General features: G+C 43.4%; 1 protein-coding gene across 2 annotated transcripts in view; it reads left to right on the forward strand.

Moving 5' to 3' along the window:
- The window catches only part of CHN2 (chimerin 2), a 411135-nt gene that overhangs the window by 337042 nt on the left and 50333 nt on the right, over positions 1–23760 (forward strand). For both annotated transcript variants that reach the window (XM_077268847.1, XM_077268848.1), the window contains exon 8: positions 16657–16741. In XM_077268847.1, the coding sequence (XP_077124962.1) occupies positions 16657–16741 (85 nt within the window). The remainder of the gene's footprint in view (positions 1–16656; positions 16742–23760) is intronic.

Consider the following 23760-nt stretch of genomic DNA (forward strand, 5'->3'; position numbering starts at 1 on the left):
TATAGCAGCCCCGGAGTACACCACCGTATTTGCGTCCAAGTACAATCTAACAAAAAAAAACTTACTGCCTTTGGACCAATGTTATTCTATAGGGCCACTCATTTGTTTGATTTTTTTCTCGGACTGAGCTTGTCCCAGGAAAAAAATTATAGAATGTCTGAGTTTTATCCGATATTCGGATCGCTCTTGTCCATGCAAGTCAATGCGTAACCGTAAATCATTGGACTGCACTCGGATGACAACTGAGTGCCATCTAATTTCTGCGCTCTAAAGGTACCTTCACACGAAACGACTTTACAACGAGAACGACAACGATCCGTGACGTTGCAGCGTCCTCGCTAGCGATATCGTTGTGTTTGACACGCAGCAGCGATCTGGATCCTGCTGTGATATCACTGGTCGTTGAATAAAGTTCAGAACTTTATTTGGTCATCAGACCGGCGTGTAGTCAGGTTTGACACCAAAAGCAACGATACCAGCGATGTTTTACGCTGGTAACCAGGGTAAATATCGGGTTACTAAGCGCAGGGCCGCGCTTAGTAACCCGATGTTTACCCTGGTTACCAGCGTAAAAGTAAAAAAAACAAACAGTACATACTCACCTTCACGTCCCCCTGCCGTCCGCTTCCTGCTCTGACTGAGCGCCGGCCCTAAAGTGAAAGTAAAAGCACAGCGGTGACGTCACCGCTCTGCTGTTAGGGCCGGCGCTCACACAGTGTAGGGAAGCGGACGCCGGGGGACGCGCAGGTGAGCATGTACTGTTTGTTATTTTTACTTTTACGCTGGTAACCAGGGTAAACATCGGGTTACTAAGCGCGGCCCTGCGCTTTGCAACCCGATGTTTACCCTGGTTACCGGGGACCTCGGCATCGTTGGTCGCTGGAGAGCGGTCTGTGTGACAGCTCTCCAGCGACCAAACAGCGACGCTGCAGCGATCGGCATCGTTGTCGCTATCGCTGCAGCGTCGCTTCGTGTGAAGGTACCTTAACACAATGGAGAAATTTTGTTCTCCATCTTCTCCTCACAGTGTGCTGCGATCCTCTGATCCAAGAAAATCACATTGTGCTATGCTCACACTCTGGTCAGAGTTTGATCAGAGTGTCATTTGCATAATCAGCCTGATTCTCTCAGATGAAAGATTCGACTGATGTGTGCACCTGGCTTTATAGTTACAGCATACAGCTCTGGCAAAATGTTCAGTTTGTCTGATTTTACTCTTTACAGGTATATTTTTGAGTAGAATGTAAATTGTTCTTTTATTCTATAAACGTCTGACAACATGTCTCCGAATTTCCAAGCAGTACATTTTGTATTTTTTTTTCTGAAAAGGAGAATTGGTCAAAATAAAAAAAAAACAGTGCTTTCAGACCTCAAATAATGCAAAGAAAACAAGTTCATAATCATTTAGAAACAACAATACTAATGTTTTAACCCCTTAACGACCGCCGATACGCCTTTTAACGGCGGCCGCTAAGGGTACTTAAACCACAGCGCCGTTAATTAACGGCGCTGTGGAAAAAGTGAATAGCGCCCCCCAGAGTCGGATTTTCTCTGGGGTCTCGGTTGCCGAGGGTAGCCGAGACCCCAGAGAACATGATTCGGGGGGGTTTTACCGACCCCCGAGTTGCGATCGCCGGTAATTAACCGTTTACCGGCGGTCGCAACAAAAAAAAAAAAAACGCGATTTGCCGTTTAATTTCTCTGTCCTCCGATGTGATCGCACATCGGAGGACAGAGAAATGTGGTCCCCGATGGCCCCCAATAGCCCCCCGATACTTACCTACCTCCCCGGTTTGCACCGACCCCTGCTTTGCGATCGCCGGTAATTAACAGTTTACCGGCGACCGCAAAAAAAAAAAAAAAAAAAAAGCGATCAGTTATTTCTCTGTCCTCTGATGTGATCGCACATCAGAGGACAGAGAAATAGGGGGATTCGGGGACCCTAACATACTCACCCGGTGTCCCTGGGTCCTCTTCTGTCTTCTCCTGCCAGCCGGCTTTTTCATCATGGCGGGCGCATGCGCAGTGCGCCCACCATCTGCTGCCATCTGCCGGCCGGCAGGAGAAAACGAGTTGGGGCTAAAATTAGGGTTAGGGTTAGAGTTAGGGTTAGGGTTAGAGTTAGGGTTAGGGTTAGGGTTGGGGCTAAATTTAGGGTTAGGGCTAGGGTTAGGGTTAGGCTACTTTCACACTAGCGTTTTTTGGCTTCCGTCGCAATGCGTCGTTGGAGAAAAAACGCATCCTGCAAAAGTGCTTGCAGGATGCGTTTTTTCTCCATTGGCTTGCATTAGCGACGCATTGCGATGGATTGCCACATGTCGCATCCGTCGTGCGACGGATGCGTCGTGCTTTGGCGGACCGTCGACACAAAAAAAACTACATGTAACTTTTTTGTGCAACGTGTCCGCCATTTCCGACCGCGCATGCGTGGCCGGAACTCCGCCCCCGCCTCCCCGCACCTCACAATGGGGCAGCGGATGCGTTGAAAAAACAGCATCCGCTGCACCCGTTGTGCGGCGCTTACAACGCTAGCGTCGGTACGTTGGCCCGACACACTGCGATGGGCCGAGTACGACGCTAGTGTGAAAGTAGCCTTAGGCTTCTTTCACACTTGCGTCGGTACGGGGCGGTCGCAATGCGTCGGCCCGACGTACCGACGCACGTTGTGAAAATTGTGCACAACGTGGGCAGCGGATGCAGTTTTTCAACGCATCCGCTGCCCAGTCTATGTCCTGGGGAGGAGGGGGCAGAGTTACGGCCACGCATGCGCGGAAATGGCGGACGCGACGTACAAAAAAAAGGTTACATTGAACTTTTTTTGTGACGACGGGGGCTAAAGTTATGGTTAGGGTTGGGGCTAAAGTTAGGGTTAGAGTTGGGATTAGGGTTAGGGTTTGGATTAGGGTTGGGATTAGTGTTACGTTTGGGATTAGGGTTGGGATTAGGGTTAGGGTTGGGATTAGGGTTAGGGGTGTGTTGGATTTAGGGTTTTGATTAGGGTTATGGTTAGGGTTGAGATTAGGGCTGTTTTGGGGTTAGGGTTGTGATTATCGTTAGGGTTGTGATTAGGATTATGGATCGGGTTGAGATTAGGGTTAGGGGTGTGTTGGAGTTAGGGTTGGAGTTATAATTTGGGGGTTTCCACTGTTTAGGTACATCAGGGGGTCTCCAAACACGACAGCCAATTTTGCGCTAAAAAAGTCAAATGGTACTCCCTCCCTTCTGAGCTCTGCTGTGCGACCAAACAGTGGTTTACCCCCACATATGGAGCATCAGCGTACTCGGGATAAATTGGACAACAACTTTTGGGGTCCAATTTCTCCTGTTACCCTTGTGAAAATAAAAACTTGGGGGCTAAAAATCTTTTTTGTTGGAAAAATTTTTTATTTTTTATTTTCACTACTCTGCATTATAAACTTCTGTGAAGCACTTGAGCTTTCAAAGTTCTCACCACATATCTAGATAAGTTCCTTAGGGGGTCTAGTTTCCAAAATTTGGTCACTTGTGGGGGTTTCTACTGTTTAGGTACATCAGGGGCTCTGCAAACGCAACATAACACCCACAGACAATTCCATCAAAGTCTGAATTCCAAAATGGCGCTCCTTCTCTTCCGAGCTCTGCTGTGTGCCAAAACAGTGGTTTACCCCCACATATGGGGTACCAGAATACTCAAGACAAATTGGAGAACAAATATTGGCATCCAATTTCTCTTGTTACCTTTGTGAAAATAAAAATTTGGAGGCTAAAAAAATCTTTTTTGTGGGAAAAAAAATATTTTTTATTTTCACTACTCTGCATTATAAACTTCTGTGAAGCACTTGGGCATTCAAAGTTCTCACCACATATCTAGATAAGTTCCTTGGGGGGTCTATTTTCCAAAATGGGGTCACTTGTTGGGGGTTTCTACTGTTTAGGTACATTAGGGGTCTGCAAACGCAACATAACGCCCGCAGACAATTCTATCAAAGTCTGCATTCCAAAATGGCGCTCCTTCCCTTCCGAGCTCTGCCGTGCGCCCAAACAGTGGTTTACCCCCACATATGGGGTACCAGCATACTCAGGACAAATTGGACAACAACTTTTGGGGTCCAATTTCTCTTGTTACCCTTGTGAAAATAAAAACTTGGGGGCTAAAAAATCTTTATTGTTAAAAAATATATATTTTTTATTTTCACGACTCTGCATTATAAACTTCTGTGATGCACTTGGGCATTCAAAGTTCTCACTACACATCTAGATAAGTTCCATGGGGGGTCTAGTTTCCAAAATGGGGTCACTTTTGGGGGGTTTCTACTGTTTAGGCACATCAGGGGCTCTCCAAACGCAACATGGCGTCCGATCTCAATTCCAGTCAATTTTGCATTGAAAAGTCAAATGGCGCTCCTTTGCTTCCGAGCTCAGCCATGCGCCCAAACAGTGGTTTACCCCCACATATGGGGTGTCGGCATACTCAAGACAAATTGTACAACAACTTCTGGGGTCCATTTTCTCCTGTTACCCTTGGTAAAATAAAAATTTGGAGGCAAAAAGATCATTTTTGTAGAAAAAATGCGATTTTTTTATTTTCACGGCTCTACGTTATAAACTTCTGTGAAGCACCTGGGGGTTTAAAGTGCTCACCACACATCTAGATAAGTTCCTTAAGGGGTCTAGTTTCCAAAATGGTGTCATATGTGGGGGTCTCTACTGTTTAGGCACATCAGCGGCTCTCCAAACGTGACATGGCGTCCGATCTCAATTCCAGCCAATTCTACATTGAAAAAGTAAAACGACACTCCTTCTCTTCCAAGCTCTGCGGTGCGCCCAAACAGTGGTTTACCCCCATATATGGGGTATCGACGTACTCAGGAGAAATTGCACAACAACTTTTGTGGTCTAATTTCTCCTGTTACCCTTGTGAAAATAAAAATTTGGGGGCAAAAAGATCATTTTTGTAGAAAAAATGAGATTTTTTATTTTCACGGCTCTACGTTATAAACTTCTGTGAAGCACTTGGGGGTTCAAAGTGCTCACCACACATCTAGATAAGTTCCTTGGGGGATCTAGTTTCCAAAATGTGTCACTTGTGGGGGGTTTCCACTGTTTAGGCACATCAGGGACTCTCCAAACGCGACATGGCATCCGATCTCAATTCCAGCCAATTCTGCATTGAAAAAGTCAAACGGTGCTCCTTCACTTCCAAGCTCTGCGGTGCGCCCAAACAGTGGTTTACCTCCACATATGGGGTATCGACGTACTCAGGAGAAATTGCACAACAACTTTTGTGGTCTAATTTCTCCTGTTACCCTTGTGAAAATAAGAATTTGTGGGTGAAAAAATCATTTTTGTGAAAACAAATGCGATTTTTTATTTTCACGGCTCTACGTTATAAACTTCTGTGAAGCACTTGGGGGTTCAAAGTGCTCACCACACATCTAGATAAGTTCCTTTGGGGTCTAGTTTCCAAAATGTGTCACTTGTGGGGGGTTTCCACTGTTTAGGCACATTAGGGGCTCTCCAAACGCGACATGGCGTCCGATCTCAATTCCAGCCCATTCTGCATTGAAACAGTCAAACGGTGCTCCTTCACTTCCAAGCTCTGCGGTGCGCCCAAACAGTGGTTTACCTCCACATATGAGGTATCGGCGTACTCAGGAAAAATTGCACAACAAAATTTGTGGTTAAATTTCTGTTTTTACACTTGTGAAAATTAAAAAAAATGGTTCTGAAGTAAAATGTTTGCAAAAAAAAGTTAAATGTTCATTTTTTTCTTCCACATTGTTTTAGTTCCTGTGAAGTACGTAAAGGGTTAATAAACTTCTTGAATGTGGTTTTTAGCAGCTTGAGGGGTGCAGTTTTTAGAATGGTGTCACACTTGGTTATTTTCTATCATATAGACCCCTCAAAATCACTTCAAAGGTGATGTGGTTCCTAAAAAAAACATGGTGTTGTAAAAATGAGAAATTGCTGGTCAACTTTTAACTCTTATAACTCCCTAACAAAAAAAAAAATTGTTTCCAAAATTGTGCCGATGTAAAGTAGACATGTGAGAAATGTTATTTATTAACTATTTTTTGTGACATATCTCTCTGATTTAAGGGCATAAAAATACAAAGTTTGAAAATTGCAAAATTTTAAAAATTTTCGCCATATTTCCATTTTTTTCATAAATAATTGCAAGTAATATCGAAGAAATGTTACCACTAACTTGAAGTACAACATGTCACGAAAAAACAGTCTCAGAATCAGCGGGATCCGATAAAGCGTTCCAGAGTTATAACCTCTTAAAGTGACACTGGTCAGAATTGTAAAAATTGGCTCGGTCATTAAGTACCAAATTGGCTCTGTCACTAAGGGGTTAACTCAGGAAGAGAAATCAATATTTTGTGGAATAACCATGATTTTTAATCACAGCTTTCATGCGTCATGGCATGCTTTCCACCAGTCTTTCACACTGCTCCTGAAGCAAAAATGTAAGCAGTTCTTCTTTGTTTGATGGCTTGTGACTTTCCATCATCCTCTTGATTACATTCCAGAGGTTTTCAATGGGGTTCAGGTCTGGAGATTGGGCTGCCCATGACAGGGATTTGATGTGGTGGTCTCATAATTTTTGCCAGAGCTGTATATTAGAGAATTGCTCTTTATGGGATTCTCCAATACACTTTTGTAGGTTGACCAAAGGTGACCCTGTACATGTATATTTGTACTGTACTCTAGATGTACTTCAGCTATCTAGATGATTTATCTCACCTGTTTGAAGGCATTCCCTCTCAAGCTCGCTCTTTATATCTTAAGTAAACTCAACATTTTTTTCTAAATTCTTTGTCGTCTCACATTTTTCCCCGTTTGAAGCTAACCAAGACACCAGTTCTCTATGCATGACTTGTATGAAACACTAATGTAAAGCCATATTATGTGCAATAGGAATAAACCCTGTAATCATCATTTTCTGTAATGTCTCAGCTGGAGAAGTCCAATTATCCTTGATGTTGGCCACATAAGTGTATGTTTAGCATTTCTTAACTAGGACACTAAGATGCTGAACTACATAAATGTGCATTTAGTCATTGGATTTTATTGGTCGTTGTGCCCAGATCTGGTTTTCAAAGTCATGATTATCTGGGCACTGTTTCACATTTGACGTACGTAGATTCCCAAAATATGGTCTAGAAAATTATGTGTTTCCAAGGCAGTTTTCGTCTCTTACGTATTCTGTGCATTAATTGTAAGTCGTAGTGCAAACTTATTGTGTACTTGGAAGAAGCAGAAAAAGGGACATCACAATGTTGGCTTTCCCATGAATAATGGTTGGTATTAAAATAGAAATCGTTCCTATACGCCGAGAATACAAATAAAGCAAACGACTAATGCAAGAATAGACAGGCACAGAATAAAAAATATTTCATATTTTTACAAAATGTATTTCTCCCCAAAATATTCAACTTTTGTTCTTTGCAGAAGTATGAGAAAATTCATTAGTGGTGGCCTAATAAGATGTTGGATGTATAAATTGAAACCTCCTGGACCCTATTGTTTATAGAGCCATAATAGGGCTCCCACCAAAATAAATGTGGCCTCTACTGTTCTTCTGTAAGACTTCGTATGAAGTTTGTTTTTCTGCCGGACGACAAAATATACTGTGAGGCTTCACGCAGAGTGCCATACAGTTCTGTCGAAAGAAGAAATGAGGGACTTACATGCTATATGCGTGAGATTTCAGTGGTTTATTCAGGACTTGTGAGATTCCGTACTGTCCAATAACTTCTATAAACATTTTCCTGGGTCCTGCTATCCCATTTGGATTTTTAGATTACAGCTATTTACCATATTAGCCAAATTAAAGTTCCACAAAACAACCTTCATTGTTACTTTCCAATCTACCCTTGTGCAGATGCAAAAAAATATATAGTATAGTAGGAGATATTTCTCACTCTCAATATTCAATGTTTGTATTTGGGAGGAGAATAGATAGAATGGATATAAAAAGTCTATACAACACCCCTGTTAAAATGTCAGGTTTTTGTCATGTAAAAAAATCATACGAAAAACAATCATTTCAGAACTTTTTTCCACCAATTGTTGCACCCATAATCTGTACAATTCAATTGGAAAATTAACTGAAATATTTGTTTGTGTAGGAAAAGAAAAGTAAATAAATATAATAATGTGGATGTATAAATATATACACTGTTAGGCCGGGGTCACACTTGCGAGTGTGAAGAGAGAAACTCGCACATCAATACCCAGAACTGCCACCGGCACTCGGAATGGAGCGTGCGGCTGCATGTATTTCTATGCATGTATTTCTATGCAGCCACATGCTCCGGTCCGAGTGCCGGCGGCAGTGCCGGGTATTGATGCGAGAGACTCGCATCACACTCGTAAGTGTGACCCCGACCTTAAACTAATACTTGAAGCACCCTCTGAATTAATAACCGCATTCAGTCTTTCTGGGTAGGAGTCTATCAGCAGGACACATCAAGAATTCCCAATCTTTGCCCACTCTTCCATTCAGTAGCATTTCCTTTGTACAGCGCCCCCTTTAGGTCACCCACAGATTTTCAATTGTATTCAGATCTAGGCTTTGGTTGAGCCATTCCAAAACTTTCACATATCTTTTTTTTTTTGTTGATTTAGAGGCATGCTTGTTCTGCTGAAAGGTGAAATTCCTCTTCATCTTCAGCTTTATAGCACAGGCCTGAAGGTTTTTTTTGCAAAATTGACTGATATTTGGAACTGTTAATAATTTTTTACACCGTGGCTAAAGCCCGAGTTCAAGCTGCCTAAAAATACCTTCAAAGCATAATTCTGCCTCACTGTGGGTATGAGGTTCTTTTGGTGATATGCAGTGTTACATTTTGGCATTATGGCCAAAAGCTTCAATCTTGGTTTCAACAGACAATAACACTTTTCCCACGGACGTTTAGCAGACTTGATGTAGGTTATGGCAAAACATAGCCAATCTTAGATGTATTTCATTGATAAAAAAGGGCTTCCGTCTTCAGGCCAGACATATGAAGAATATGGGAGATTGTAGTTACATTTATTACACAATCAGTACTTGCCAGAAATTCCTGCAGCTTCTTTAATGTTGCTGTAGGCCTCTTAGTAGTCTCCCGGGCAAATTTTCTTCTTGTCTTTTCATCAATATTTGAGGGACATACAGTTCTAGGTAATGTCACTGTTGGGCCAAATGTAAGACACCTCTTCATGATCGTCTTCACAGTGTGCCATGATATAGCTTATGCATTGGAAAAAAAATTGTACCCGTCTCTTGACTGAAAGCTTTCAAGAAAAGGTTCCTTATTATGGGTGTGTTGTGAATCTGCTTTTTGCTCCCTCTAGTGGTTACTAGTTTTTTGACTCTGGTTTTTCTGTCATTCCTTTTATCCGCACCTGGGTCGTTAGTTAGGGGTGTTGCTATATAAGCTCCCTGGACCTTCAGTTCAATGCCTGGCAACGTAGTTATCAGAGCTAGTCTGCTGTGCTCTTGTCTACTGATCCTGGTTCCAGTTATATCAGCTAAGTCTGCCTTTTGCTTTTTGCTATTTGTTTTGGTTTTGTATTTTTGTCCAGCTTGTTCCTAATCTATATCCTGACCTTTGCTGGAAGCTCTAGGGGGCTGGTGTTCTCCCCCCGGACCGTTAGACGGTTCGGGGGTTCTTGAATTTCCAGTGTGGATTTTGATAGGGTTTTTGTTGACCATATAAGTTACCTTTCTTTATTCTGCTATCAGTAAGCGGGCCTCTCTGTGCTAAACCTGGTTCATTTCTGTGTTTGTCATTTCCTCTTACCTCACCGTCATTATTTGTGGGGGGGCTTCTATCCAGCTTTGGGGTCCCCTTCTCTGGAGGCAAGAAAGGTCTTTGTTTTCCTCTACTAGGGGTAGCTAGATTCTCCGGCTGGCGCGTGTCATCTAGAATCAACGTAGGAATGATCCCCGGCTACTTCTAGTGTTGGCGTTAGGAGTAGATATATGGTCAACCCAGTTACCACTGCCCTATGAGCTGGATTTTTGTATTCTGCAGACTTCCACGTTCCTCTGAGACCCTCGCCATTGGGGTCATAACAGTTTGCCAGGCCAGTATTAAATGTTTAATGCGTTGCAGAAGAGGGATTATAAGAAAGAAGATTCTGAGTTTTTTTTTTTTTTCTTTCTCCTTCCCCTTTACCTCAGAGTGGCTATGCTTGCTGCAGACATGAATGTCCAGACCTTGATTACAAGTGTGGACCAGCTGGCTACTCGTGTGCAGGGCATACAAGACTATGTTATCAGAAATCCTAGGTCAGAACCTAAAATACCGATTCCTGAACTGTTTTCCGGAGACAGGTTTAAGTTTAGGAATTTCGTGAATAATTGTAAATTGTTTTTGTCCCTGAGACCCTGTTCATCAGGAGATTCTGCTCAGCAAGTAAAAATTGTTATTTCGTTCTTACGGGGCGACCCTCAGGATTGGGCTTTTTCGCTGGCGCCAGGAGATCCGGCATTGGCTGATCTTGATGCGTTTTTTCTGGCGCTCGGTTTACTTTATGAGGAACCCAATCTTGAGATTCAGGCAGAAAAGGCCTTGCTGGCTATGTCTCAGGGGCAGGACGAGGCTGAAGTGTATTGCCAAAAATTTCGGAAATGGTCCGTGCTGACACATTGGAACGAGTGTGCACTGGCCGCTAATTTTAGAAATGGCCTTTCTGAAGCCATTAAGAATGTTATGGTGGGTTTTCCCATTCCCACAGGTCTGAATGATACTATGGCACTGGCTATTCAAATTGACCGGCGGTTGCGGGAGCGCAAAACCGCAAATTCCCTCATGGTGTTGTCTGAACAGACACCTGATTTAATGCAATGTGATAGAATCCTGACTAGAAATGAGCGGAAAATTCATAGACGCCGGAATGGCTTGTGCTACTACTGTGGTGATTCTACACATGTTATCTCAGCATGCTCTAAACGTATATCTAAGGTTGTTAGTCCTGTCACCGTTGGTAATTTGCAACCTAAATTTATTCTGTCTGTAACTTTGATTTGCTCACTGTCATCTTATCCTGTCATGGCGTTTGTAGATTCAGGTGCTGCCCTGAGTCTCATGGATCTCTCATTTGCTAAGCGCTGTGGATTTACTCTTGAACCATTAGAAAATCCTATTCCTCTTAGGGGTATTGATGCTACACCATTGGCAGCAAATAAACCGCAGTATTGGACTCAGGTTACCATGTGCATGACTCCTGAACACCGCGAGGTGATACGTTTCCTGGTTTTACATAAAATGCATGATTTGGTCGTTTTAGGGCTGCCATGGTTACAGACCCATAATCCAGTCCTGGACTGGAAGGCTATGTCAGTCTCAAGTTGGGGCTGTCGTGGTATTCATGAGGATTCCCTGCCTGTGTCTATTGCTTCTTCTACGCCTTCGGAAGTTCCGGAGTATTTGTCTGATTATCAGGATGTCTTCAGTGAGTCTGAGTCCAGTGCACTGCCTCCTCATAGGGACTGTGACTGTGCTATAGATTTGATCCCAGGCAGTAAATTTCCTAAGGGAAGACTGTTTAATCTGTCGGTACCTGAACATACCGCTATGCGTTCATATATCAAGGAGTCTCTGGAAAAAGGACATATTCGTCCATCTTCTTCCCCTCTTGGTGCGGGATTCTTTTTTGTGGCAAAAAAGGACGGATTTTGAGACCTTGTATTGATTATCGGCTTTTAAATAAGATCACTGTCAAATTTCAGTATCCTTTACCGCTGTTGTCTGACTTGTTTGCCCGGATTAAGGGTGCCAAGTGGTTCACCAAGATAGACCTTCGTGGTGCGTACAACCTTGTGCGCATTAAGCAAGGTGATGAATGGAAAACCGCATTCAATACGCCCGAAGGTCATTTTGAGTACTTGGTGATGCCTTTTGGGCTCTCCAATGCGCCTTCAGTTTTTCAGTCCTTTATGCATGACATTTTCCGGAAGTATCTGGATAAATTTTTGATTGTTTATCTGGATGATATTTTGGTTTTTTCTGATAATTGGGATTCGCATGTGGAGCAGGTCAGGTTGGTCTTTAAAATTTTGCGTGAAAATTCTTTGTTTGTCAAGGGCTCAAAGTGTCTCTTTGGTGTACAGAAGGTTCCCTTTTTGGGGTTCATTTTTTCCCCTTCTGCTGTGGAGATGGACCCAGTCAAGGTCCGAGCTATTCTTGATTGGACTCAGCCCTCGTCAGTTAAGAGTCTTCAGAAGTTCTTGGGCTTCGCTAACTTCTACCGTCGTTTTATCGCTAATTTTTCTAGCATTGTGAAACCTTTGACGGATATGACCAAGAAGGGCTCCGATGTAGCTAACTGGGCTCCTGCTGCCTTGGAGGCTTTCCAGGAGTTGAAACGCCGGTTTACTTCGGCGCCTGTTTTGTGCCAGCCTGACGTCTCACTTCCCTTTCAGGTTGAGGTGGATGCTTCGGAGATTGGGGCAGGGGCCGTTTTGTCGCAGAGAGGCCCTGGTTGCTCTGTTATGAAACCTTGTGCCTTTTTCTCTAGGAAGTTTTCGCCTGCCGAGCGAAATTATGATGTGGGCAATCGGGAGTTGTTGGCCATGAAATGGGCATTTGAGGAGTGGCGTCATTGGCTCAAGGGTGCTAAGCATCGTGTGGTGGTCTTGACTGATCACAAAAATCTGATGTATCTCGAGTCTGCTAAACGCCTTAATCCGAGACAGGCCCGCTGGTCATTGTTTTTCTCCCGCTTTGATTTTGTTGTCTCGTATTTACCAGGTTCAAAGAATGTGAAGGCCGATGCTCTTTCTAGGAGCTTTGTGCCTGATGCTCCTGGAGTCGCTGATCCTGTTGGTATTCTTAAAGATGGAGTTATCTTGTCAGCTATTTCTCCGGATCTGCGACGTGTGTTGCAGAGATTTCAGGCTGATAGGCCTGAGTCTTGTCCACCTGACAGACTGTTTGTCCCGGATAAGTGGACCAGCAGAGTCATTTCCGAGGTTCATTCCTCGGTGTTGGCAGGTCACCCGGGAATTTTTGGCACCAGAGATCTGGTGGCCAGGTCCTTTTGGTGGCCTTCCTTGTCAAGGGATGTGCGGTCATTTGTGCAGTCCTGTGGGACTTGTGCTCGAGCTAAGCCTTGCTGTTCTCGTGCCAGCGGTTTGCTCTTGCCCTTGCCTGTCCCGAAGAGACCTTGGACACATATCTCCATGGATTTCATTTCTGATCTTCCGCTATCTCAGGGCATGTCCGTTATCTGGGTGATATGTGATCGCTTCTCCAAGATGGTCCATTTGGTTCCTTTGCCTAAGCTGCCTTCCTCTTCCGATCTGGTTCCTGTGTTTTTCCAGAACGTGGTTCGTTTGCACGGCATCCCTGAGAATATTGTGTCAGACAGAGGATCCCAGTTCGTTTCCAGGTTCTGGCGATCCTTTTGTAGTAGGATGGGCATTGATTTGTCGTTTTCGTCTGCTTTCCATCCTCAGACTAATGGACAGACGGAGCGAACCAATCAGACTTTGGAGGCTTATTTGAGGTGTTTTGTCTCTGCTGATCAGGACGATTGGGTGACGTTCTTGCCGTTGGCTGAGTTTGCCCTTAATAATCGGGCTAGTTCCGCCACCTTGGTTTCGCCTTTTTTCTGCAACTCTGGTTTCCATCCTCGCTTTTCTTCGGGTCATGTGGAGCCTTCTGACTGTCCTGGGGTGGATTCTGTGGTGGATAGGTTGCAGCAGATCTGGAATCATGTGGTGGACAACTTGAAGTTGTCACAGGAGAAGGCTCAGCGCTTTGCCAACCGCCGCCGCGGTGTGGGTCCCCGACTACGCGTTGGGGATTTGGTGTGGCTTTCTTCCCGCTTTGTTCCTATGAAGGTCTCCTCTCCCAAATTTAAACCTCGTTTTATTGGGCCTTACAAGATATTGGAAATCCTTAATCCTGTATCTTTTCGTCTGGATCTTCCTGTGTCGTTTGCTATTCACAATGTATTTCATAGGTCCTTGTTGCGGCGGTACATTGTGCCTGTAGTTCCTTCTGCTGAGCCTCCTGCTCCGGTGTTGGTTGAGGGCGAGTTGGAGTACGTGGTGGAGAAGATCTTGGATTCTCGCCTCTCCAGGCGGAGGCTTCAGTACCTGGTCAAGTGGAAGGGCTATGGTCAGGAGGATAATTCCTGGGTGGTCGCCTCTGATGTTCATGCGGCCGATTTAGTTCGTGCCTTTCATGCCGCTCATCCTGATCGCCCTGGTGGTCGTGGTGAGGGTTCGGTGACCCCTCACTAAGGGGGGGGTACTGTTGTGAATCTGCTTTTTGCTCCCTCTAGTGGTTACTAGTTTTTTGACTCTGGTTTTTCTGTCATTCCTTTTATCCGCACCTGGGTCGTTAGTTAGGGGTGTTGCTATATAAGCTCCCTGGACCTTCAGTTCAATGCCTGGCAACGTAGTTATCAGAGCTAGTCTGCTGTGCTCTTGTCTACTGATCCTGGTTCCAGTTATATCAGCTAAGTCTGCCTTTTGCTTTTTGCTATTTGTTTTGGTTTTGTATTTTTGTCCAGCTTGTTCCTAATCTATATCCTGACCTTTGCTGGAAGCTCTAGGGGGCTGGTGTTCTCCCCCCGGACCGTTAGACGGTTCGGGGGTTCTTGAATTTCCAGTGTGGATTTTGATAGGGTTTTTGTTGACCATATAAGTTACCTTTCTTTATTCTGCTATCAGTAAGCGGGCCTCTCTGTGCTAAACCTGGTTCATATCTGTGTTTGTCATTTCCTCTTACCTCACCGTCATTATTTGTGGGGGGCTTCTATCCAGCTTTGGGGTCCCCTTCTCTGGAGGCAAGAAAGGTCTTTGTTTTCCTCTACTAGGGGTAGCTAGATTCTCCGGCTGGCGCGTGTCATCTAGAATCAACGTAGGAATGATCCCCGGCTACTTCTAGTGTTGGCGTTAGGAGTAGATATATGGTCAACCCAGTTACCACTGCCCTATGAGCTGGATTTTTGTATTCTGCAGACTTCCACGTTCCTCTGAGACCCTCGCCATTGGGGTCATAACAGGGTGACGTTAAAGGTGGAAAAAATTCTGAAATTATTCTTTTCATTATTTTTTTGCTGGAAAAAAATCTGCTATTTTAACAAGACTTTTACAACCACTGTATCTCCTTTTTACATACAGTGTATGCACATTTATTTCCTCAAAGGTTATTTTTGGACTACATGATGACATTGGCTACAGCTCACTTAGAGGAGGTTCCCCCTGTAAGTACACATTGCCACCCCAAAACCAGTCCATAGTAAAATAACAAAATGTATACAATACTCACAGCTTCAGGGGTTCCTTCACACTCATCTGTGATGATGTGATGTCCTAAAAGTTGTATTCTGACGCCTTGCCCATCATAACATAATGAATTGATAGCCAATATGTGACCATAAACAGCCGCTAAGATGGGGATTGCTGGGAAACCCTAGAGTTGGTGGAAGGGAAGCAATGAAGATTTGGTAATCTCTGTATATTGCGAATTATGCATATATGTATCTTTTGAATGGCCACTTCACGGTAAAAAAAAATCCCATTTACACACGAAGAAAAGAATCTCATTTTTGGATTATTTACAGACATTTAAATCCATATCGCTTTCTATGTGCTTCAGGTATCAAAATTTGTGGATCGCAAATTCAATGTGCTATCTGAGATGTGAATATTCAGCTCTCCTGGAATTCTTGGTTTCTATTTTCGGTGCCTTACTACATGCATTTATGGTCCGCTTCAGGCTCGGACTGGCCCATAGGGTAGCAGGGGAATCCCCCAGTGGGCCCCTGTGCAGATCTGGGCCCCCCACTCCACTGAATCGGCAGTACTTGGCATAATTCACTTGATTCACTCTGTACAGAAAAAAGCAGCATCTCATCATTCATTAACCAAACTACCCAGTTTATTATTATATAGAGATATAGGTAAATTTGTGAACGAAGGTAGTATAATATTTGCATGCAGGTGAAAAGTGGGCCCCCCAAAGTCAATGTTACTGGTGGGCCCTTGTCACCCCAGTCCGACACTGGTCTGCTTATCTCATGGCACCAAGCAATCATGGTTGGTGTACACTAGCTGTTGCCTCCTGGACTGTGCCCAGTTTAGCCATTCTCCGTTAATTTTTTTACCATTCTTTTTGGCAAAATTAAATGTCCTTTATTTATACACATCTGTACACAAGAATCCATGAAATAAAGTAGTAACATCGGATTTACATGCTTGGAATAACCAGCAGGCGCTTTCCCGTACTGCACAGTCATGAGGCTTCTTCTATTCCTTTTGTTTGTGATTATGACTATTCACTAGTGATGAGCGAATATACTCATTACTCGAGATTTCCCAAGCACGCTCGGGGGTCCTCCGAGTATTTTTTAGTGCTCGGAGATTTAGTTTTTCTTGCCGCAGCTGAATGATTTACATCTGTTGGCCAGCTTGATTACATGGGGGGTTCCCTAGCAACCAGGCAACCCCCACATGTCCTTATGCTGACTAACAGATGTAAATCATTCAGCTGCGGCAAGAAAAACGAAATCTCCGAGCACTAAAATATATTCGGAGGACCCCCGAGCATGCTCGGGAAATCTTGAGTAACGAGTATATTCGCTCATCACTACTATTCACGTATTTTGTGATATATTTCTTCCTCTTTAGCTTTTTTTGTAACCATTGTTTGCTTTCTTTTCCAGGTGCACACATTTCGGGGTCCCCACTGGTGTGAATACTGTGCCAATTTCATGTGGGGTCTCATTGCTCAGGGAGTCAGATGCTCAGGTAAAGGAGTGATATTTTATGCTATTTATCCATGTTGTTATGATACAATTTTTGGCAATTTGTCAAGATCATCAGGGTGGAAGTTATATTTAGGCAATAAAAGCTATGTCAGTGCACAATATATACAGACAGGAGGGTAATTCCCGCAGACGCTGATGAGAAGCAGGATCCAAGTTTTGACCTTTTTGCGGCCTTTTCGTTGGACTCCCACGTTATGATTCAGTTTTCACGTTTGTTATGTCTGGGTTTGTGTTACCTGGTAAGAGACGTAGATGATATTAGCAGCCTGCTAAATTGGTAAAAACTACATATGAGCTGTTCGTGAAAGTAATGTAATAAAGGATGTCGAAAAAATGGACTGTTGGGAGGAATATATTGGAAACATTGGAACATGTTTACTACATGGTAAGAAAAGGTAGAATAAGTGTTGTAATAATATAGCAATGGGCTACCATTGAAAACTATTATCATGATGCGTCACCTACTAATGATGCGTCCCCAACTAATTACATATTAGTAACGTTCAAGCTATATCCTGGTAAGCATTGTGTTCTTCATCAATAATATGGTACCTATTGAAATCTATGGGCTCATACCTCCATGTGTCTTTGATGTCCTCTCGAGGTACGGGGTGATATCTGGCATATTGTAGCATATTTCATTGCATATCATATAGTGGAGATATTGCAAGATGGCACCATAATGGTCCATCATATAGGCATATGCATTAGGCCCAGAAGGACAAAGTTACTTTACCAATCTATAAAATGTCTTTTCCACAATGGCACACCAAAAGGTTCTACAGGCTAGGATAAGATTTGGCAATTCATGGCACATCTGGCATAGTTGCCGGGCACAGCATAGTCTACATAAAATATCCTCGAAAATAAAATAACATAGCGCCCAGCAGCTGAAGTGGGAAGGTCTGCAGGTGGGCAGGTATGATAAGTGGAGTTCATAGAATATCTGAACCGTACCACTATACCATCTGACTGATGGCACTGCAGTTCTGTCTTATACAGGAGGCATCTGTGTTCCCCTGGGGGAAGGGCCCTGTGACTGTGTTCAGTGGATGCCTCAGTATTCAGTATTTCATTAATTCTCAGCCTATTTTTCTAAGTTGTCACGTTCGTGATTGAAACTCAGGGCGCATTGTATGGAAGGCAGAAACACTAATAGTGAGACATGGCTGCTGTTCTGTTATATATGAAATAATTTTCTCTGCCTAAAAATCACAATATTAGTCATCTTTGCAGGCATAATGTACTGGTATATACAAATATTTCTCTGTATGACTGTACTTCATAGGTAAAGAGGGCAGAAAAGTGGATATTTGGATTCCATAAAATTACAAATAAATTTAAAAGGTGCTAGTACCATAATATGCAGCGGCTTTTCAGATGGAAAATCTACTGCATGTCCGACCCATGTGAAACGCCCGCCAAGGCCGTGGGGTATTCGGTATCGGGTCCGGTACTTAAAGGGATGTGTCGCGGCGACCCGGTCCATGGACCTGGGCGTCCATGTTAAAGGGACGGTCTTTAAAGGGGTTAGTTGAATAATAAATGTTCCTGACATCACCTGTGGTATTCTGTCAGGGGTGACCGACGCTGCTTAAAGGGGTCCACTGGGGTGATGTTATGAGAGCAGGAATGGTATGGCTTCCCACAGGTGAAGCTGGATCTCCAGGGCTCCTGGTGTAATAGATGAAGATGGTGATAGGTGGTGTAGTAAGAAACGGAGGACATAGTGTTGCAGTCTCTTTACCTCTTTACTTGATTCAAGGCAGCCACAGTCCAGGGTACCAGATCACGGATGCTGGTGTGGTCCGGCCGGCTTGGAAGCGAATTGGGAATCCCTCTAACCAGGTGCGGTTGTAAGCCTTCCTTCTAGCGCTGTGGTGTTGTAGTCCCTTGCTGTCTTAGGCCTCACACAAGGTCCTCACGTTTTCTTTCTGTCCGCCTTTTGGTAGGACACTACCCGTACAACAGGTAGCTCGAGCCTTTTTACAGGATCTCTATGACGACCTGGGCTCTATTTGCTACTGTGTCCTCGGGTGTTACTGGTGGACAGGTAACTTGCAATAAGCTGTCCACCAGCTTCTGCCATGGGGCATGAAGTTACCCCCGCAACCTCGGTCTTCTGGATACCGGTATCTGCGTTCAACACGGAGGAAGCCCAGTCGCAGCTTCTCTCTCCAACTCTTCACTCTCCTGTGCTTCTTTTCCTTCTCCGTCTCCTACAGACTGCTCTGCTTTCTTTTTCCTTCCCAGGAGCTGCAGAATCACTCGTCTGCATGGCCCCAGCTTTCCTTACTCACTCCTCGCTCTCCTCTCACCAGCTCTCTCTCTCCAACTGCCTAGTAACTGCCTAAACAACTGACTCCTCCTCCCGACCAGAGAGAGCAGCTCCCCTGAAGTCGGAAGTCGGGTGTAGAGCTCCCTCTTCTGGCCTGGAGTCAGAACGGTGTTGTATGTGCTGAATACCTGTCAAAGGGATCCTTCCTCGCTTCCAAGCATGACATCACTCTCCCCATGAGGAAAGCAATGCCACTGTAACAACCGGACACCTGGGGTGTTACACATGTGCCCTCTTAGTTTGTATTGTATAACTTTAATATTGCATGGCACACTAAGTACAAAAAAGATTGAAAGCTGAATGGTTTGAAGAAGTCAGAATATAGAATATTACCGTAGTTTAATTGTAGTGTATGATTATAATATGTATAGATGTTGGTTAGCAGAGTTTTGCACTCCAATGACATTTGTACAGTTCTTTTTTAATTTTAATGCAAAAATGCGTTTTTGTACTGTTATCAATGATTCATTTTACATTTGTATATACTCTGCAATACATTACATACAAAGAATTAACATGCTATGAATTTAAAGGGGTTTTCCCCACAAAGTTCATTTTAAAGTTGATTTTAATCAATACATCGTGGAATAATAATTAGTTCCACAATTGGATGTGTTTTAAAAAAATGTTCCTGTGATATTCAAAGGAGTATGCAGACAGAACAGCACGGGATCACAGCTGATTCTTTTTGTGAGTTAAAGCATTTCCCTGCCTGTTTTTCATAAAATGTTTTACCTCAAAGAAAGAATTATTTCTGATCCCCTACTATAATGTCTGTATATTCTTTTCCTTCCTCCCCTGCCCGGGAGCTGTGGTATGATCAGACCATGTTCCTGTATGGTCAGACACAGCCATTACACAGTAGGGACACATTTATAAGATTATCTCAGCACAGGAGCATTATTTTAAACATCCAATCGTGGAAATTATTATTATTCCAAGACCTATTGATTAAAATCAACTTTGTTCATGGGACAACCCCTTTAAACATTGGTGTGCATGTCTACTTCTGTAGGAGAATTTCCTCAGTGTGTGGATAGGATTTAAAGGACTCATCTACATTGTTGTTCACACAAATCTGTCTAGAAAATCTGTAGCAAATATGCTATAAATGCATACAGTGCATAGATTAAACATGGTTTAAAAAATGTGATCTTCTCAGATGTCCGGAATGAAATGTTGCCTAGTGGAATCCTTTGGCTTTGATTGCTCTCCATTGACCTCCATAGCTCATTGAAGCCAAACAAGGAATATTTTAAAAGACTGGAGATTTATCAGAACCCAAAATAGAGACATTTTATTTCCAGTATTGGCATTCCTTTATCCAAGGCATGAGATGGTGAATGACATCCAGTCTAACTAAATACTGGAGAACCCCTTGAAGAACTCAAGTCCAAAAATGATCATCTCTGTTGCTACCCTAGGAATACTGCTTCCATCGAGATGCGATCTTATGAGTGAATAGCTACTACCAACCACAATGCTGCTAGACTATTACATCAACGACCGCTTTAAGTGCCTTCTGTATCTGATAACAAGTGTATGACATAAATCGTGTGGATGTCTGAGGCTTATTTGAGATGCTTCATAAAGCTTTCATACTTGTATGCCCTCCAGTATGAGAAGAGCTTACTGTCCATGTGATGAGTTATGCCTGACTTCATTTAGGCTATCTTGACAAATTAAAATTATGTTGTTCCTAATTTAAAGATTCCCTAGGGGTTTTCATGCCACTCATTGATGTATAATTGGATGAAAGGGTTGTTCAAGTTCATCATTATTTTGTAGCCCGTGGTTAGAATCTTCTGTGAAAATACGATTTTGTTTTCCCAGTTCTTGAGGAGGTACGATAAGCCTTTTAGACCCTTCCCTCAAATATTCGCACTTAGATACCAGACTCTGCATTCACCAACATCTCTGTCTGTTTGATTCAAAGTTTAATATTTAGGTTTATAATGTGGAAAAATATATTTTCAATTTACAAAATGGTGTAATAAGTTTTCTTTATTGTGAACATTGAGGTTTTGCTAGTGACAGTAGTGTTAGGAGTAGCGTCTAACAGCTCCAAAACATGGCTCCCCTCCTCCCACCATGCGGGAACGTCGGCTTACTCAACATCCCAGCCCCGGCGTGGTCCTCATGTGCTCCCTTCTCCTTCCCTGTGCACGCTGCACTGTGTTCCAACAGCATGCCTAGTGCGCCTGCACGCACTCCCCTATTCTTAAAGGGGCAGTGCGCACATGGTAAAGTGCGGCATTTACAGTTAGGTCCATATATATTTGGACAGAGACATAATTTTTCTAATTTTGGTCATAGACATTACCACAATGAATTTTAAACAAAACAATTCAGATGCAGGTGAAGTTCAGACTTTCAGCTTTCATTTGAGGGTATCCACATTAAAATTGGATGAAGGGTTTAGGAGTTTCAGCTCCTTAACATGTGCCACCCTGTTTTTAAAGGGACCAGAAGTAATTGGACAGATTCAATAATTTTAAATAAAATGTTCATTTTTAGTACTTGGTTCAAAACCCTTTGTTGGCAATGACTGCCTGATGTATAGAACTCATGGACATCACCAGACGCTGTGTTTCCTCCTTTTTGATGCTCTGGCAGGCCTTCACTGCGGTGGTTTTCAGTTGCTGTTTGTTTGTGGGCCTTTCTGTCTGAAGTTTAGTCTTTAACAAGTGAAACGCATGCTCAATTAGGTTGAGATCAGGTGACTGACTTGGCCTTTCAAGAATATTCCACTTCTTTGCTTTAATAAACTCCTGGGTTGCTTTGGCTTTATGTTTTGGGTCATTGTCCATCCGTAGTATGAAACAACGACCAATCAGTTTGGCTGCATTTGGCTGGATCTGAGCACACCGTATGTCTCTGAATACTTCAGAATTAATTTGGCTGCTTCTGTCCTGTGTCACATCATCAATAAACACTAGTGACCCAGTGCCACTGGCAGCCATGCATGCCCAAGCCATCACACTGCCTCCGCCGTGTTTTACAGATGATGTGGTATGCTGTGGATCATGAGCTGTACCACACCTTTGCCATACTTTTCTCTTTCCATCATTCTGGTAGAGGTTGATCTTGGTTTCATCTGTCCAAAGAATGTTCTTCCAGAACTGTGCTGGCTTTTTTAGATGTTTTTTAGCAAAGTCCAGTCTAGCCTTTTTATTCTTGACACTTATGAGTGACTTGCACCGTGCAGTGAACCCTCTGTATTTACTTTCATGCAGTCTTCTCTTTATGGTAGATTTGGATATTGATCCGCCGACCTCCTGGAGAGTGTTGTTCACTTGGTTGGCTGTTGTGAAGGGGTTTCTCTTCACCATGGAGATTATTCTGCGATCATCCACCACTGTTGTCTTCCGTGGGCGCTCAGGTCTTTTTGCATTGATGAGTTCACCAGTGCTTTCTTTCTTTCTCAGGATGTACCAAACTGTAGATTTTGCCACTCCTAATATTGTAGCAATTTCTCGGATGGGTTTTTTCTGTTTTCGCAGCTTAAGGATGGCTTGTTTCACCTGCATGGAGAGCTCCTTTGACCGCATGTTTACTTCACAGCAAAACCTTCCAAATGCAAGCACCACACCTCAAATCAACTCCAGGCCTTTTATCTGCTTAATTGAGAATGACATAACAAAGGGATTGCCCACACCTGTCCATGAAATAGCCTTGGAGTCAATTGTCCAATTACTTTTGGTCCCTTTAAAAACAGGGTGGCATATGTTAAGGAGCTGAAACTCCTAAACCTTTCATCCAATTTTAATGTGGATACCCTCAAATGAAAGCTGAAAGTCTGAACTTCAACTGCATCTGAATGGTTTTGTATAAAATTCATTGTGGTAATGTCTATAACCAAAACTAGAAAAATGTTGTGTCTGTCCAAATATATATGGACCTAACTGTATTTAATGTGTGCACATACAAGGTGTCTCCTCTTGTATAAAAAGCACCCTCCCAAATAGGGAGGTGCCTGAGCAAAACCTATAGTTGGTATTAGTAATGTTGATGTGTGCAACTGTATGTTGCCTGGTCCCCCGTCTCTAGTATATTCTAAAGTTATTCCCATGTCCTGTGTCCAATTAGGCTAGTGAGTTTTGTTCCTGTCACGGCTTCGCGGCATCCTATTTCTAACACCACGTCTGCAGTATCTATACCCGATCCCTGGTACTGGTGCTGCCCGTTCCTTGTACGTTTTTCCTGGTCTTACTGTAGCAAGCTCCAGAACTGTTCCTGAAATCTACGGGTCAGAATTTATCTCCTACATTCATGTTGTCTGGTTTCGGCTTGTCAGTGACCTCGTTCACGTCTCCCCACGCCAGCGAACCCGACCCCTGGGTTCCGAAGCAGCAGTATTGGTGTCTGCCTATGAGTGGTATCTGATGGCTACCTGCAGCCCAGTCTGTCTCCACTATCAGAGGCTCCAGCGAACAACAGGTAGCCATTTAGGTACATCTCTTCCTAGGCATGTCTGGCCCTGTGGCACAGTGGGTCCACGAACCACATGCGCTACCTATGGGTGTGACATCAGACATGTTGTGTGAAGTGTATAGTATGTGAACTTTTGTCTTGTAAAGAAGTTTAAAGAAACAGATTTTATCTTCCTCTTTCGGTATTCAAAAATCGTGATCCTCAGAGTATCACTTGGTTGTTTTTGT

This window comes from Ranitomeya variabilis, chromosome 6 (assembly GCF_051348905.1).
Source record: "Ranitomeya variabilis isolate aRanVar5 chromosome 6, aRanVar5.hap1, whole genome shotgun sequence".
Classification (NCBI taxonomy): domain Eukaryota; kingdom Metazoa; phylum Chordata; class Amphibia; order Anura; family Dendrobatidae; genus Ranitomeya; species Ranitomeya variabilis.